Genomic DNA, 18,045 nt, shown 5'->3' on the forward strand with positions numbered 1-18,045 from the left:
GATTGGAAATCGTTGTATAGTCTTCCACAACGTTGCGGAGGGTTGGAAAGTCATTCTACGTTATTGGAAATCGTTGGATAGCCTTCCACAATGTTGTGGTGTGTTGGAAAATCATTCTACGTGATTGGAAATCGTTGTATAGTCTTCCACAACGTTGCGGAGGGTTGGAAAGTCATTCTACGTTATTGGAAATCGTTGGACAGCCTTCCACAACGTAGTGGAGGGTTGGAAAACCATTCTACGTGATCGCAAATGGTTGGAGGGCATCCACAATGTTGTGGAGAGTTGGAAAACCATTCTACGAGATTCGACATCGTTTTTTTTTTTTTTAATTTTATTTTGGTTATTTTACAATTTGTCCTTGCGGACATTTGGTAAAGTGTTATATCTTGTTGGTGAAGAAAAAAAAAATATATAAATAAAAAATAATATAGCATGTGGGCGGCTACCCCCAGCGGGGTGCCAGCTTCGTTTTTTCTAAGTTATATCTTTTATGAGGTCTATTGGGTGTTTCCTTTTTAGTCTTCTTGCGATGTTTGTTGTGTTGCACGTTTCAACTGACAGCTGGTTCGGGTGTGTTTCTATTCTTGTTCTGTATCTTGTTGCGAATCTGGTAATCTCCTCCTTGACCGTTGATATTCCGAGGTCTTTCCTTATATCCTCGTTTCTAACGTACCACGGGGCGTTTACCATTGTTCTAAGGATTTTGGCTTGGATTGTTTCTATTTTGTTTATGTGGCTCATTGCTGCTGTTCCCCATAGTGGAATTCCGTATGTCCAGATTGGCTTTATGATTATTTTGTATATTTTCAGTTTGTTTTCTGTGCTTAGTTTGGATTTTCGGCTTGTTAGCCAGTGCATTTGTCTCCTTGCTATCTGTATCTTGTCTATTATTGATTTGATGTGCTGTATCCATGTGAAGTGTGTATCTATGTGAAGTCCAAGGTATTTGACTTGCCTTGTTTGTGTTATTTGCGTGCCGTTCAGGAAGATGTTTGGTGTTATCTGTTTTCTCAATGTGAATGTAATGTGGTTGCATTTGTCAGGGTTAGCTTTGATTTGTTTGTCCTGTAGCCACTTTTCTATTTTTGTGATGTGCTCTTGTAGTATTGTGGCTGCTGTTACAGGGTTAGTGTGCCTGACTAGCACGGCTGTGTCGTCCGCGAATGTCAGTATTTTGCTATTGGTAGTTGCTGGAATGTTGGCCGTGTATAGTGTGTATAGTATGGGTCCTAGGACGCTTCCTTGTGGAACACCTGCTTTGATGTCTTTTGCTTCGGAGTGTGCGTCCTTGATTTTTACTGTGAAGGTTCTGTTGCTTATGTATGATTTTATTATTTGGTATATTTTTTCCGGGAATTGTTTCTTGATTGTTTGTATTAGGCTTTCGTGGTTTATTTTGTCGAAAGCTTTCTCTATGTCCATGAATAGGGCTGTACAATATTGTTTGTTTTCTATTGTGTGTATTATTTCGTTGACAAGCCTGTGCATTTGTTCTATGGTGGAGTGTTTATTTCTGAATCCAAATTGATGGTCTGGTATTAGTTTTTCCTTCTCTATTATTGGTTTTAGTCGGGCGTATATTACTTTTTCTAGTATTTTGGAGAGCACGGGGAGTAGTGATATTGGTCTGTAGGATGTTGCTTCATGTGGGTCTTTGCCTGATTTGGGTAACATTATGATTTGTGCCTGTTTCCATAATGTGGGATAATATTGTATTCTTAGTATTGCATTGAATATTATTGTAATTAGCCGTATCGCTTTTGGAGGGAGGTTTTTCAATATTTTGCCATTGATTAGATCGATTCCTGGTGCTTTGTTGTTTTTTGTTTTTTCTATTATGTTTCTTATTTCTTGTGCTGTTGTTTTGGGTATGGTGTATTGCTTGTCGATTGCAGTGCTAGTGGCTATCGCGTCGTCGTCCGTATGGCTATTGTGGTTGCTGTTATTGATGTTGTGTGGTGTAAATGTGTTGCATAGGTGGATGGAAAATTCTTCGGCTTGCTCTTCGTTGCTTCTTGCCCATGTGTTGTCTGCTTTTCTGATTGCTGGGACTGGTTTTATCGCCTTCTTTATTTTTTTTTGTGGCTTTCCATAGTGAGTAGTTGTAGTTCTCGTGTGCAAATAGTGACTCTATGAACTTTGTGAATTCGTTGTTGTTGTGCTCTTTTATTTCGTTTTTTATTTCCTTTGCGAGTTTGTTTAGGTGTTTTTTGTTTTCTTTTGTTCTATGTTTTTGCCATTTTGCTTTCGCTTTTCTTTTATCTCTAATTTTTTCGAGGATGTCTGATGGGATTTGTTTTGTTTGTCTAGTGGTAGTTGCTGGTTTTGTGGTTGCCCGTGCTGCCTCTTGTATAGTTTTTGTAAGTGTTGTTACAGCTTGTTCGATGTGTTGGGGCGTTTTCAGTGGGATGTTGCAGTTGATTTTGCTTTCAATTATTTCTTTGAAGGTTTGCCAATTAGTGGATTTGTTGCATAGCGTCTCTGAGTTGTTGTAGAGTATTGGCTTGTTTCTGTATGTTATTATTATGGGTGTATGGTCGGAGCTAAGCTCGAGGCTGGATGCTATATTTATTTTATTTCCGTTTAATCCCTTTGTGACTGCAAAGTCGAGTAGGTCAGGGATATTGCTCAGATCTGTCGGCCAGTATGTCGGTCTTCCTGTGGATAATATATTGAGATTGTTTTTCCTGATGTGTTTTTCCAGGGTTCTGCCTCGAGGTGTAGTGATTCTTGATCCCCATGTTGTGTGCTTTGAGTTGTAGTCTCCTGCTGCGATAAACTTGTCGCCTAGTTGTTGGAAGTATTCTTCCCACATTTGTGCTGTAATTTTGTGTCGCGGTGGTGCATATACTGCTGACAGCTGTAGACGGTTGCTGCTAGTTTGTACGGTAACGGTAGTTGCTTGTATGTGTTCTTTACTAACTTGGCTGTGTAGGTGGTGTTTAATGTCGTTTCTTATTATCACTGCGGTTCCTCCGTGTGCTTTTCCTGAGGGGTGCTTGGTATCGTATATGGTATAGTGCGGTATTTTTGTGTAGCTTTTTGTTGTGAAATGCGTCTCTGATACGAGTAGTATGTCTATGTTGTTGTGGTATAGGAATGCTTTGGTTTCAATGGCCCTTTGTTGTAGGCCGTTAGAGTTCCAGGCAGCTATTTTTAGTATGTCCGTTTTTACTTTTTGCTTAGCATGGTTGTTATCAGTTGTATCATAGCTGTGATTTGTAATGATTGCTGTTTGAATGCTTCGTTTAGTTCGCTTATCGTTCTTGTTAACATGTCGGTGCTTTTGATGGATTGTTTTAATAGTTCTTTTATTTCTGTAGCGTCGTTGGTGTTGTTGTTGTGGTTTTGGTTGGCTACGGGTGTTACTTCCTTGGTTGCTAGCGCGTAGCTTCGACTGCCAGTGGTGTTGATATTGTTGTGGTTGTTGTTCATTACGTACTGTACTTTAATTGGTGTCTCAGCTTCTGCCCTGTCTTGTTGTGTGTGGTGGTAGTTATATGTCCTGCTTCTAAACGGCGGAAACAATTTACGTTGGAGTATTTTTCTGGCTGGGCAGCCTTTGTAGCTGGCTGGGTGGTTTCCGTTGCAGCTGTAGCACTTTACCTCGTTTATTTTTCCCGTATATGGGCAGTAAGTTGTCAGGTGCTTTTCTGCGCATTTGACGCACACCGGGTTTCTGTTGCAGTAATTTTTTGTGTGCCCATATTGTTGGCACCGCATGCATTGAGGTATGTCTTTTTTTTTGTCTGGGTGGTTCAACTGTGATTATTGTGTTTAAGATTTGTTTAATGTCATAGATTTCCTTGTTGTTTTTGTTCGGTTCTAGTTCTATTAGGAACAGCGGTAGTGGTTGTTTGGTACCAAATCTCGTTATGTTGTTTATTGCCCTTACCTGGTGTCCGATTTTGGCTAGTTCGTCGCATATGTTGCTTGTGTTTGTTCTTGGGTGTAATCCTCTGATTACTACCTTGTAGCTTTTATCCGATTTCAATTGGTAGGTGTGGTACCCGGCGTTTTTTTCTTTTAGCACTTTTACCACTTTTCTGTAGGTTTCTGGGGCGTTGATTAGCACTTTTACTTGGTCCAGTTTTAATTGTTTTATTGAGTAGTTTTCTTTGCCTGCCGTATTGTTTAGCAGTTCGAGGAGGGGGTCTGTTACTTGCCCATCGATGTATATTGGTGGTGGTTTGGCGTTGTGTTTTGGTTTTTCCGTTGTTTCTGGTTCCTTCTCTTGTGGTAGTATGCTGAAGGGGTTTTGTAGTGGGATTTCTTGGAGCCACTGCTTACTTTCTGTTTCTGCAGCCCTCCTAGTATTTGCGTTTGTTGTAATTTTTCTTCTTTTGCTGGGTTAGATCGGGTAAGATGTAAAAATAATTTCTGTAAGTCTCACGTGTTGTTAATGGTGATAAATAAATATATACTAGATAACTGTAGACTACAGTTATTCCAACACAATCACCCCTATTATCGTAACTGAAATCAGGGGATCGCCCTGCTCGCGGTGTCGATTCGTACATCGTAACGGGAATTTACGACTCCTGTTGACGCGTCTCAAAGCGAACGCGTCTCCCCGCGACTGGACGAAAATACAATTTCCTTAAGTTAACTTATGCTGTTTATGATATTGCAAAGAAATAAATCATAATATATTCATTAATTAAACAAAGAAATGCTATTACTTGTAAGAACCTATAGTGACTGGCGAGAAATATCACAATTATAGTTTATATTTGGAATTTATTTCACAACAAATACACAGAGCTACATGATAAACAACAGAAAAAATATATAAATTTACTAACTTTTAAATCTTACTTATTAAATATAATCATATCTATACATCGAGTAACACGACATGTATCTATATATCTATTCTATGTATCTATGTGTGACAACAACAATTGTCTAACAAATTTTCAAAGCGTTGATAATTGAAATGATAAAAACTTTCTACTTTTAATACTAGATCAACCAAATTTAGATACGTTAATGAAAGAAGAATTTTGAAAATCAATTAAGGGATATGATACATAACAATAGATACAATAGAGAACAATTGCAACATGATAGAAATTGATACAGTGTTTAACAATGTTTTAAATACATTTCATTATCGGAAATTAATTGTCCCACTGTCGGCCGGGTGCAATCAATATCAGCACAAAGTCTTCTGCCGCTGTACCGTCGATACCATTATACAAGTGTATATGATGCTCCTCTTCTTCGCCGATAGTCGGCATTCTCATTATCGGCCGTCTGGTACGTTGTTGAAATCTCTGTTTGGGTCGAATGTAAAATTAAATACCATTATTCATTATTCCTTTAACTATCGTTAAAGAATATAAATGATAATATATGAAATGATATTCTATCTAAATTAATTTTCTTTTAAAGAAATTTTTTCTGTAAATATACAGGGTGCGCCGTTAGAATTCGGACAGAATTCAATTTGTAGTTCCCACCATATTAGAATTCAGATGTTTGTGCTGATTGACTCTGAAGTTAGTTAAATATGTCAATAAGTCTTCTATAACCTCAAAATGACAGAACTCGTTAAGCAAAACCCGGAATACGATAGAAGAGCGGCGATTATAGAAAGTCTTCGCGCCGGGAGAACGCCGGTCGAAATTATAAAATTCTTTAGCTACCCAAGATCGACGGTATACGACATTGCTAAGAGATACGCAGCCTCAGAGTGGTTCGAGAAGGGTTCTCCTTCTCCGGCGAGAAAAGTTCAGCGTTGTCTCAAGTGAGGGCGACGTCATGCCTCCGCACTTCTTCCAAAAAGGCGAAAGAATCACAAAGGAGGTTTATTTGGAGGTCCTGAAGACAGTAATAAAGCCGTGGATGGAAATTACGGCTTCTGGAAGGCCGTATTTATTTCAACAAGATGGCGCACCTGCTCACACAAGTCATCTTGTTCAAAATTGGCTCTCTGACAATGTGGACATGTTTTGGTCGAAAGATTTCTGGCCTCCTAACAGTCCCGACCTAAACCCATTGGACTATTACGTGTGGGGCGTTATCGAGAGACAAACTAATAAATGCAGGCACCCCAACGTCAACTCCCTACGAGCTGCTATCGAGTCAGAATTCGCGACAATTAAACGCGACCAGTTGAAGTCAGCGTGCTCGCGCTTTAGAGCAAGAATAGAGCAGGTCATAGAGGCAGAGGGTGGTTACATAGAATAAAAGTTCTCAGCAAGGACCCTTTAAATGAGATATAACAACATTTTCATGTGTTTTTGTGTATTGACTTAAATAAACAACTTTCTGCACAAAACTTCTTTTGTCCGGATTCTAACGGCGCACCCTGTATGTGTATAATAAGTATATTTCCAAAACTTATATTCATTCCACATATATTTTTGTTTTTATATTTAATTATTTAAAAGATCAAAAAATACTAAATAGTTAACTGATTAACTGAATTGATTTGTAAATGACAATTCTATGTGCCTATTCTTATTCCTTGCAGTAATGAAAATACAACAATTTTGTATGTTATTTTCATTGGTCTGTTTTTAAGAAATAATAAATATAATGGTAGTATGGTAGGATAGGAGAGTTTGTGCCATTACATTATTGGTTTTGAATTTCTTCCGAAGATATAAAGCTTTAAATTGCAAAAATAATAGTAAATTATGCAGAATAAAATTTGATGAAAATTTGATGTATAGTTCTAGAAATTTCGCGATAGCTGGATCAGAGAGCATTGTAGTTTCGAAGAAGATACAAGAAAAATTTTGAAGTGACATATCTCTTAAATGAATTTCACCTCTATTAAATCTGATGGTTTAATTATATGACAATTATTTTCTCACTGAATTCAAATAAATACAATGGCCATGACAAGTATTGACACATACTCTCATTTTTAAATGAAACGTTTAAATGACATACGAGTCGTATGAAATAGCCACAGTAAGTAGGGGATTAACCATTTTCCATGGAATTTCAACAATCTTAAGAACACTTACGTATCAAATCAAGTACAAAAGGAATCTTAAGAAATAGAATTCGCTACGTTTCGCTTTCACAAATATTGAAATCTGCCAAAAAAGATTTCGAAAGAGCAATTAGGAGCGACAAGAACGGTTCAAGAATTTTCTCCGTGGTTACGCATATAATTATATATGGAAAGGGAAACGGCAGAAATCGATGTCAAAGATACTGATGGCTATTTTTACACGGCGATACTTATCTTCTAGCGTGAAGGATGACGAATGAAATACCTACTTCGTGCAATGGATGAGGGTATTGCCAGCTTCGTGATATAATAGCGGAAGTTCTACGAGATGGTCGAGCCATGGGCATCGGTTCATCGCTGGACGTCAGTTCATCGCTGGGCGTCAGATCATCGCTGGGCGTCGGTTCAGCGATGAGCGTCGATTTAAGTAAGGTCGAGCCGTAAGTAGCCGAGAAGGGTCGTGGGAGAGGATTCGGCCTCACCTGCATAAGCGGCTGCACCAAGCAAGGCGGTTGAATACCCGGCATCTCGCTGTGCTGGACCACGTCATGCATCTCGATTTCGTCATTGTTTACTACGTCGTCGATTGTCTCCATTTGGAAACAGCTGTGCACCCTCCGATGCAAAGTTACATAAAAGTGGCAGCTAAACAGTACCAGGATGAAGTCTGCCAATACCTCACTGATGCTAAGGATTAACACGAACCAGCTATAGCTTCCAGAGTCTGTATTCTATAAAAAGACAATGGTTCGTAGTCATTTATCAATTTATCATTTATCAATTTGTCATTTATCAATTTTGATAAATAACAAGAGATGTAAAAGCGTGGCGGGCGTGGATATGTGCCTGGTCACCTTACATCGCTGGCAGGGGATACATTGCCGTGCCCTGTTTCGACAATGCTTGTTTATCGACGGCCAAACGAAACGCGTCGTCACCAAATTTTGCGTGGTGCGTATCCCTGGATGGGAAAGCCCGTGTAACGAATCAAATACATTGTATCGCAGAGATTTCGGAACATACGGTCACACAGTTTCACAAGTTATATCACAGTATATTTGTACGGCTTGGTCGGTAAATTGTAAAAATTCAGTTGAAACTCATAATTCTTTATTTCAATGATACATACAAAAGATTAAGTTTTGCATGGGAACCAATAAAAGAGTCGACAGAAGAAGAAGTAGATACAATTCTATGTGAAAACCATAACGAAACTATAGGACACCTGGGAGTACAAAAAACTTATCAAAGAATTGAAGAAAAATAGAAAATACCAGGATTAATGGAAAGGGTAGAGACTTGTATCAAAAATTGCGATGCATGTCAGAAGGAAAAGCTAACGCGAATTGGACTCAGGGAAATGCCAGTCATTTCAGATACACCTTTGCAAACAAACGATAAAATAGCAACGTTTAATATTTGTGTAAACAGTGCATTTCTCATATCTCATTCCGATTTGCCCCAATTTGCTACATTTCACGCAGAGATGCTTCGAGAGGACCGAACCTTTATTTGCTATAATAGTCTTTTCTGATTTATTTTACATTTGCGTCTTAACGTGCTGTGTAATCTGTAATTTGCAATACAAATATATACCGGGATATTTGACCATTTTCTTATGCGGAACGGATAGGGGCTATTGCCGGTGATAAGAAATCAGCGAGAATGTACGGAACTTTCAGTTACCACAGCAAACCATAATTCGATCGAAAATTTCCTGTAGCTTGGAATTAATTTTGGATGAATACATTCCCGTCGCGTAAATGAGGAGGCCATTGGCAAATACTAACGCGCATAGGTTAAAGTCGCTATTCAGATGGAAGAGGCTCGAAGCACGACTAAAATACAAATTGAACAGGATGGAGGTGTTGAACGTTCCCTGTTGCAGACCGTTATTCACTCCGAAGACGATATTCGAGCTTGACATCCAATGAGACACATTTCGAAGATTGTGGACCAAATCACCTGAACTGCATGTTTAAAGAAACCGTATCGTATCAGCTTTTATAGCAAACCGCTCGATCGAAACATGTCAAAATCCCTTTCCAGGACTATGAGTAGAGTTTTGCTACCAGCAGACGCCTGTCACGAATTTTATTATGGCGTGGACCTTACTGTATTTGACCCGGAAGCCAAATTGCTGATCGAGAGGAATGGCAGCCTCTTTACAATGAAACGGTATGAGTCTCTGTATCACACTCTCAAAGACCTTACTAATGGATACTCTGCAAACAGCTAACTCGTTGATCTGTACCTGGCTGGATTTGGTTTGTTGGTTTGTTCTTATCCTTCCCCAGCAAGGGAACTACTTTCCCCATCTTCCATATCTTAGAAAAGTATGCTGGTATCAGAGATCATTGAGCATCAAGGAGAAGAAGAATGTGCATCTTTGCGGGAGCTATAGCTATATTGGTACTGCGTTGAAGATATCGAAGCCTGATAACCTATCCCATTCAGCAACTTAAATTGAATCGTTAACGAATCTACCGATGTGAAATAATTCTCTGAGACATCGGAGCCGGAGCGGTTACTAGCCCTGTTTCCTCAGGTGAAGGTACAGACCCTGTTCCAGCGGCTCAACGAAAATCTGCATTTTCAAGATTATGAAATTTGGGAATCTGAGAAGATCATCATACACATTTCGGCGCACACTTCCAAAATTTGTCCCCAGTAGTCTTGTGGGATTCACGAAACTTTTCGCGCGGTAGAAAGGAGAACGGATAAAGAATGCTTCGCTACATACAAATAACAAATGCTGTTGGAACGAGTGATAAAAGTTTAACAAGTTTGAAGTGATGAAATAGCACGCAAGCACAATACTAATTAAAGACCTGTACAAAGAACAGTTTATAACTTGAAAGGAAGAAACGACACAAGATCGTGAATAACAGAAGCACGTGTTGCGTAGACGTTTATTCTTATTCTTGGCGTGTCATCGCGTTACTAGTAAATTCTGGGAAGCCGGCGGTACCGGAGACGTCACGAAGTGGACTTATTTGTCGACTTGGTACCAGTAACGATGTATCTTCTGTTCTGTCATACGAGGAGGTTATTCAACTATGGAAGACGGTGAGAATCGTCCGAAGAAAATTTGAGGGCGCCGATCAAGAGGTATAGCATTCGTCTTACTTGCGGAAACGTGGTTTTGGAATCTTTAATTCTCTGAGTGCAGAGAACTCGGGATCTATCAGAGGCCTTACTGATAAGCATTTTTATGGCTCTATATCCCTTGCCGTGTTCGATGACCGATGGGATAGAATAACATAGAGTACCGAAGAGCTTCTTCAGCCGATTTAAGGTGCGGAAGATTCGGTGTTTGTCTTGTAGCAATTTTAAAGATTATTATTATTTATGGTCTGGAGGACGATCTCTATGTTGTTACTGTTGTCTCAGTGGTCTTATCCCCGTGGACAAAGATATCAAATTCTGACAGTTCGATGCATTGGCATTTTATTTTCAATATTTACAACATTTTTTAATACTCGAATAACATTCTTCCTCGTTTCATAAACATATTGTATCGGTTCTTTTGAACACTCACTTCGATCGTTTTCACTTTTCGGTTCTGGAAGTTGAGGCGATGATGTAAATTTCATGTACGGTATAGGTACTGAAATTTGTGGATTTTGCAGGGATAAATTGTAAAATGGTTTGTGTTTAAATCTTTTTCCATCCCTTTCATATAGTGCCTGCATAAACTATGTGCATCTCAGTTATAATATATTCATGTGATAAATTCAGTTTTTTTTTTTCTTTTTATATATATATGGTTTATTTTGGTTTTTACAATTTGTCATGAAGGACATTTGGTAAAGTGTTATATCTCATTGGTAATAAAAAAAATAAAATAAAAATAAATATAACATGTGGGTGGCTACCCTCAGCAGGGTGCCAACTTCGTGTTTTCTAAGTTATATCTTTTATGATAAATTCAGTTTGTTAAAAATAATGTGTTTGTCAAAATTTGACATACCTGACCACAGCGATAATACATGCTACCACTGCCACGGCAAAATGATGTTTTGAATACTTCTTCTTCGTAGATAGGTACATGAACATATAAATAAGGAAACAACTGTGCCCAAAATAGATCTTCTACTTCTTGGAATGTCTTAGATCCGAAAAATTCGTGAGTCCAACCTGGACCAAAAAGTGCAACAGAAAGTCCTTCGTGTCGTATTTTTTGTGAAGCCTGTAGATTATAATGGTTTAATGAAATATTAAACGATATTATATTATATGCTACAATAAAATAAGTAATATTGTAATTACATATGATGAATTAAATCCACCACCGCCAGGACAACCTCTACCTCAAACATCAACTCCTACATATATATCATGAATATCTCGACTGTGAGTTTTTGCTAGTGCCAAACTGTTTTTCAATTTTGATTTCATCCAGTTATAATTCAAGTAAATGGCATCGCAGTTTAAAAAGAAATCTCTGAAATATTGTACTTAGAACATTCAATAAAATTTACAAACAGAAACAATTGTAAAAGTATAAGAGTGTAATAAGCTTACATGTTTTTACTGTTAAGCTCATTTTGCCAATTTAATTTTCCTTCATTGGTTACGCTATCGTACCATATAATTTCAGAATTTCTAATTGCTTCATGAATATTTTCTGTTAGATATTTTACAAAATAAATTAAATTATTAACTTGCTCACTTTTAATGGTATTTTCAATATTTAATAACCAGCCATCAAACTTATAAAATTTTGCAACAAGTATTAGTGCATCTGCAAATCTTCTTACTTCTTCATGAGATTCAAGTATAACATCCCAGATACCTTTCTCTTTCCGTAATTACAGTACCAAGAACTTTTACACCATGATTATGTGCTGCATTAATCCATCCAAAAGGGGGCACAGTTATGAAATGATGACTAAAATACACAAAAGTGTCAATAACACTCCAGTGATAAAATAGGTAAGAATCATAAGATTCTGATCCATATATAAATCTGAAAAATCAAGGGTATATTATGTATAATATATGAATTAATAAATATAGTGATTTCTATTACCTGTCTTCTAGGTAGCCACCTTTCATATCATGACAGAGCAACGTTTTCGGATGTACTTCTCTATCCAATTTTTCTAACCGCGTTCTTCCTGCGCTTATTTCTAAACCACTGTACACATAATCAGTTGAATCTCGTAGTTCTCCAATTTCTGGCCATGGTTTCAAGTTACCCACGTTATCGAATAATTCTTTTAAGTTTTTGAAAGGTTGTGACTCTGTAACTTCCGTCCTCATCTCTCTGAATTATACTGTTCCACAGATCACTTTCAAATAGTTTTTAATTCATTAACTCAAACAAAGGTTTCTCTTCTTATTTTGGTTCACCGGAAACTTGTATATACATGCGAAGCAGATAGTGTTCCCATCTAACAGAACTGGCATATCAAATTACGTCTCATGATATAATACCATTATCTACCAACTGCTAATGGGCAAAAAGATGTTCATTTCTCTATCAAACAAAGTATACAAAATAAAATTATGAATTTATAATGCTCCTACATCAATGTTTATATGATTCTTTCGACTTTCAAAGTAATATTCTTATTTACGCAAGTATATATTCTTTAATATTTTGCAAAAATTATACCGAAACAAACAATTTGGAATAAACATAACTAAGTAAATACTTTAACTTTTTTTTATATTTAATTAAATATTTTATTTGATTTGAGTAGAATTTAACACCTAACCTTTACGTTTAAAATATTACTCTTTCTCATTCTCTCTTTCAATGTTATTTCTTCTGCTTCCGTTTTATGATATTTATGACATTTCTTAGTTCAGATATAAGTAACTTTTTCGTAATTTATAAAAAATGACACTCTTTAATTATCCTACACTATTAATCCATTACATGTCTTGTTGTAATTTAACTTTTAGCAACTTAAGATATGTGCATGTACAGAGTAATTTTCTTCCTAAGAATAATCATTTAATATTACGATGGCGCCCGTCAGATCGCTGATTCGGTGCGGAGAACTTCGGAGAAGTTGGTGGGCCCATATCTGTCAAGACCACTCACCTCACCTTCACGTGGAGCTCCCCGTCGTCCTGCATCGTTTCCGACCGGGGTAGGGTGCGAAAGAGTGAGTGGCAAAGGAAACGAGGGCATGGCTCGTTAACCATACACACGAAGAATGATGATGATGGAGCAGAATAAAGATATTACTTACGGTGCAGGAGAGGGATACCGCAGTACCGGCGCAGTTGTGGGTGGTGAAGTGGGCTCCGGTGCGTCGTTAGCTAACGACCACGGCCGTTTGGGGGTGGACTGCCAGGCCCCCTTACGTGTTAATGCTACTGGTTCGGAAGATATAGAGATGGAGATGGATATAGAGCTAGAGATGGAGGTGGCTTCGGCAGAAGAGACCCCTCCGGGAGAAGAGAAAATGGCAGAGGCCAACAGCGAACGAAAAAAGGAAAAGAGGGTAGAGACGGAGAGGACTGTGGACAGAAGCGGAAGCAGCAGCCGAGGGGGAAAAGCACCATCGTCCCCGCCTGCGTCCAAGGCACCGGGAGTCTCTTCCTCCTCCTCCTCTCCGCCCCCAATTGACGATAGCGAGATCTTCCGAATCCCTAGGAAGGTAGGGGAAAAAGGGAAGTCTAGAGAGGGGGCACGATCTGGGGACAACTCTAGAGAGCAATCTAGATCGAGAAGAGGGTCGATGTCAGGTGCTCGGTCGGAGAACGATGAGTCGTGTGGATCAAGATCCACGATGGCCTCAGTCACATCCCGAGGAAAGAAGCGTAAGATAGTGATGGAGATAGACAGATGGTCAGGCCAGCCAGGCGCAGGGCAAAGAAGACATGAGGTCGCGGATGGAGGCGCTTGAGAGGCAGGTCAGCGGCCTCGGCCCCTCTATTCTGGGAACCTTAAGGGGAGAAGTAAGGGCAATACTCGGGGAGTTAACGCAGTCGAAACAAGCAGAGGGAATGGCCGGGAAAGCAGGCCAACTACAACAGATCCGCCAGGCGACCTACCCCCGACCTCCGCCCCCCCCCCCAACCTCAACCTCTGTGAATCGGGGGGACAGAGGAAACCGAATAGCAGACGGTGGTGTCCAGAAGGGCCAGAAGGAGGGCGAGAGAACCCGCACGGCTAGGAATGGGTTACAGAGCGCCTATCCCTATCACACCATCGGCGGCAGGAGCAGGAAGAACAGTAGTCCCAGCGGTGCTAACACCTCCTCTTCTCTCTGGTCGAAGGAGGAGGAGAAGAAGGAATAGAGGGAAAGGCATAAGCTACGCGCAAGTGGGGAATCGGTTAAAGTACTTGGGCCTAACCATTGATGACCAATGGTCCTTCCAGCCCCACTTTGAGAACCTCGCCCCGAAGGTGACAGCTGTGGCCAACGCCCTCTGCGGTATCACTGCGATGGCACTCAGCGTTCCCACGACACGTCCAGTGTGGCGATACGACGAAGTTCAATGCTTTCACATATGTCTAGCGTGGTAATCAGGTGTAGGATCAGGTGTAGGATCAGGTGTAGAATGGTTCACATATGCTTACGGGTGGTCATGTGGTCCAAAGAAATTAAATGCGAGATCATCACAAAGTTACCGAATTCAATCCAGGTATCGTTAGCACTATAGTCATAACATCTAACATAGTGTTTTCACAAACGCTCAGTGTGTTAAAACGATCCAGAGAAGTGAGAGTCGTCCAAGTACGAGATCGAGAATGGTCCATCATGTCATTACGGTCGGACTGATAATTCACAAAATGCAACTAGTACTTCGAATACTAATCATAACGTAACTGATTTCCGCTCTCTTTTAACTCTTCCTTTATCAAACGTCCGATCAGAATTTTTGCTGTCAAACTGGACCCTTGACCTATTTTGACACTTAACTAAATTGTAAACAACATCAGTTATATCGAGTCCAACATTGGGAAAACCCAATATTCTAAATACACCCGAGGACGTGTGACAGTCGGGATGGCCGTGTCGAAGATGAAAAGACAACGGGGCCCTCCATTGGAATTACTTGGAAAACCTCAATACTGTAGCATTTACGAAATAATCCAGACACAGTCATTCGAAACTTGAGACAATGAGCTTAGGCTCGAGGCGACAACCGTTCGCCGAGCGTAGCCACGGTCACGGGATGAACGTTCCACCTAACAGAGAAGTGCCAGTATTATGAGACACACGTTGTGTTGACAATCAAACCTCGAGCAGGAGCAATGTCGCAGCTACGCGGGTCAGCTTAGCAACGGCGGCTGCAGTTTTGTTGGTATCCCCGGCCAATATTCAACAAAACGAACGCGATCGTAAGGAGAGAAAAGTTTTCATCAGTCTTTTATTTTTGCGATCTCCTTGGAGAATTACACATCGTCTTTACGTGCAGTATATACCGAGCGTCACAGCGAACGTTACTTTGTGCTTCAAAATATATTCTCAGTTTAACAAAGAGTTAGCTCGTGGACCGTGGATTCGTCATATCGAACCTAAGGTCATTGTCATTAGCGTCTAGTTACCGCAGCCACTTGTCAATCTTGTACTATCTATGTCTGTGATAATAAACGCTATCTCGATTGTACAACAATGATGAACAACCCAGGCGAAGATTCGTTACACGACCCTAACGCTAATCATAATAAGAACCCGACATATATATAATAATATTTGATAGAAAATAAGAAATAAATGGAAAATACGAAATAAAAAGTATAAGGAACAGATATTTTTCTTTCTAGCTATACTTCCAACATTAAAATATATATAGGGTGTTTGATTTCAAGAAATATATGCAAATTACTGAAACACTACCCACTGTATGAAAAAATGTTTAAGGCAAGAAATGAATAGTTTCAAAGGAAACATAATCTGGTATAATAATTTTCTCTGTATATGGCCATGTGCAAATCATATGATGACAAAATACGTTTTTTTTTATTGAATCATATAGATTTAAATAAAGTAATTGATTCGTACCAACGTCCCCTACAAAAAGATACTAACCTATTTATGTCAAAAAGTAATTAGTTGAAGATACTTTAACTATAACAATTACGCGAAGGACACGAAAAGGTACTTTTGTTTTTACAATATCTTTGTCTTCCACATATTATATTTGACAAAAGGAACTTTGCTACTATGTCCTATACAACGATAGGTTTTTCACGCTCAAAATTGCATCCCATATGACCTGCTTCATATAAATCTATGGATGATATTCATAGCCCAGTCTTATACTTGAGATCGTCTCAAGAACAGTCTTCAGATGTCTTTTGATTTCATAACTGCGACTGAAGATTAATCTTAAGGTCGTGTCTTAAGGATTTGCTTAGTAAAGATCTTGTGAAATAAGAAAATCTCATATAACGTCAAAAGGCGCAAATAAGACCACCTTCATCCAAGTTCCCTTGATCGGGGACTTGAGGAAATCTTACTTTAAAATCGCCAATAACCGTAACCATCTTGACAAATCCAATGTTGTTAATTACACTGACTGCTGAGGAAATAGAAGCGAAAACGAATCAATGCGACGTATAGCCGGGAGCTACAGGAAAGACCAAGGCGCGTGAACAAATTGACGCGCGCTTATGGCTAACGAACAGAAAGCAGGGAATATTAGTAGCAAACTGATAACGTTCAAGTAATCGGTATACCTCGAGTGGCAAAGGTATATCATTGTGGGTGTGAGATCGCTGAGCTGGATATTAAGATTGAACAAAATGTTATATAGTAAATGACAACGTACATATTTTATAAACAGGGACGTACAATTGTTTAATGTAATGGTCGGGGGGTATCTATGTGTACTCTCTAAGTCACAAGTTAAGTAATTTCAAAGGAATATTAAACTGAGTTATTTAAGTTTCAATTCCAACGAAGCAAGAGTCTAATCCTTTTCCTTCATGCAAGCGAGAAAACGGGAATCCAAAACTAATGTAAAATAATGCCTAACATAATGCTAATGTCATGTACTATATCGTTACTGAAACTTTTATGCTTCCTGTATAGATAATTGTTTTATTACAAATATTAATAATAACTATTAATTAAATAGATATATATGTAGCAATGAGTACTATAGGTTTTATATATGAAGTATTAGATCGAACGAAATATGAAACATACACGGCATAGTACTCATTATAACATTTATAGCAAAACAATCGTCTACTCAGATTTCATTTTTTCAATTTATAAAAATATGAATTTATACAAACATCTGCACTCTACTTATCATTACTTCCACAACAACGTTCTCGCTCTAAAGTTCAGATTTTTGTATGAAACTGCGGTTAAACGTGACACCCACAATTTTCTTGCATTCTACTAAAATAGCACTTACTATAGTCTAGCTGGTAAACAAACGTGACAAACGTGTAATCGACAAAGAATCATTTACAAGGTCGTTTCTCTATTTACCCTTTTACTACGTGCATTGTTTACGACATGAAAACGCGGCACACTTACAATTACACACCAGGACTATTATTATTCTGACTGCCAGTCATTTGGCTGATCCGTTTCCCATTCTTATCCACCATTCTCCGCTCGCCTTACACTCTCCCTCGTAAGTACTTTCTACCTGCATCGATCGTGAGTGAACCGCGCATTCATACACTAATTTCCTTCTTTCGTCCTGTCAGACTGTGTGAGAAACGAGAATGCACGTGTTTCAAATATTCATGTCTCGATGAAAAATATCCATGAGACTTGACATTAATTCAGATCTATTTTCAAAAATAATATTATAATTAGTTCTTTATTGATTATTCGACAAATTACCACGATTCTGCTTACCGTCCTCTTGTTCTAACGCAATCTAATAGGATAATAGTAAACTAATAGTAAAAGGGTAAACATAGTAACACGTTATGTACATAATAATAATATAAAACAATGATACGAATTCCCTAAAAGACATATCGGTCAATTCCATACATGGAAAAGTGCGAAATAGTAACGATCTTACAAATACTACTTTCTAAATTTAATCTGAAATTTACTATTATTTGTGTCGTATTGTTGTGTCTATTTTTATGGGTGCAATACATTTAATCAAAACGCACTAGA

General features: G+C 38.7%; 2 protein-coding genes across 2 annotated transcripts in view; both read right to left on the reverse strand.

The window, feature by feature from the left end:
- Positions 1 to 11,203: 11,203 nt before the first annotated feature.
- Positions 11,204 to 12,515, reverse strand: LOC132915697 (cytosolic endo-beta-N-acetylglucosaminidase-like). The gene is given in 4 exon segments (XM_060975521.1): positions 11,204 to 11,423; positions 11,504 to 11,761; positions 11,763 to 11,948; positions 12,012 to 12,515. Coding segments are annotated over 4 exon segments (882 nt in total). The 5' UTR covers positions 12,245 to 12,515; the 3' UTR covers positions 11,204 to 11,218.
- A 3,629-nt stretch (positions 12,516 to 16,144) lies between these two features.
- LOC132915699 (uncharacterized) overlaps positions 16,145 to 18,045 on the reverse strand; it is a 229,591-nt gene continuing 227,690 nt past the window's right edge. Inside the window, exon 2 of the mRNA XM_060975523.1 lies at positions 16,145 to 17,611. The gene's annotated coding sequence lies outside the window, so the exon portion shown is untranslated. The remainder of the gene's footprint in view (positions 17,612 to 18,045) is intronic.

Source organism: Bombus pascuorum, unplaced genomic scaffold (assembly GCF_905332965.1).
Source record: "Bombus pascuorum unplaced genomic scaffold, iyBomPasc1.1, whole genome shotgun sequence".
Lineage (NCBI taxonomy): Eukaryota > Metazoa > Arthropoda > Insecta > Hymenoptera > Apidae > Bombus > Bombus pascuorum.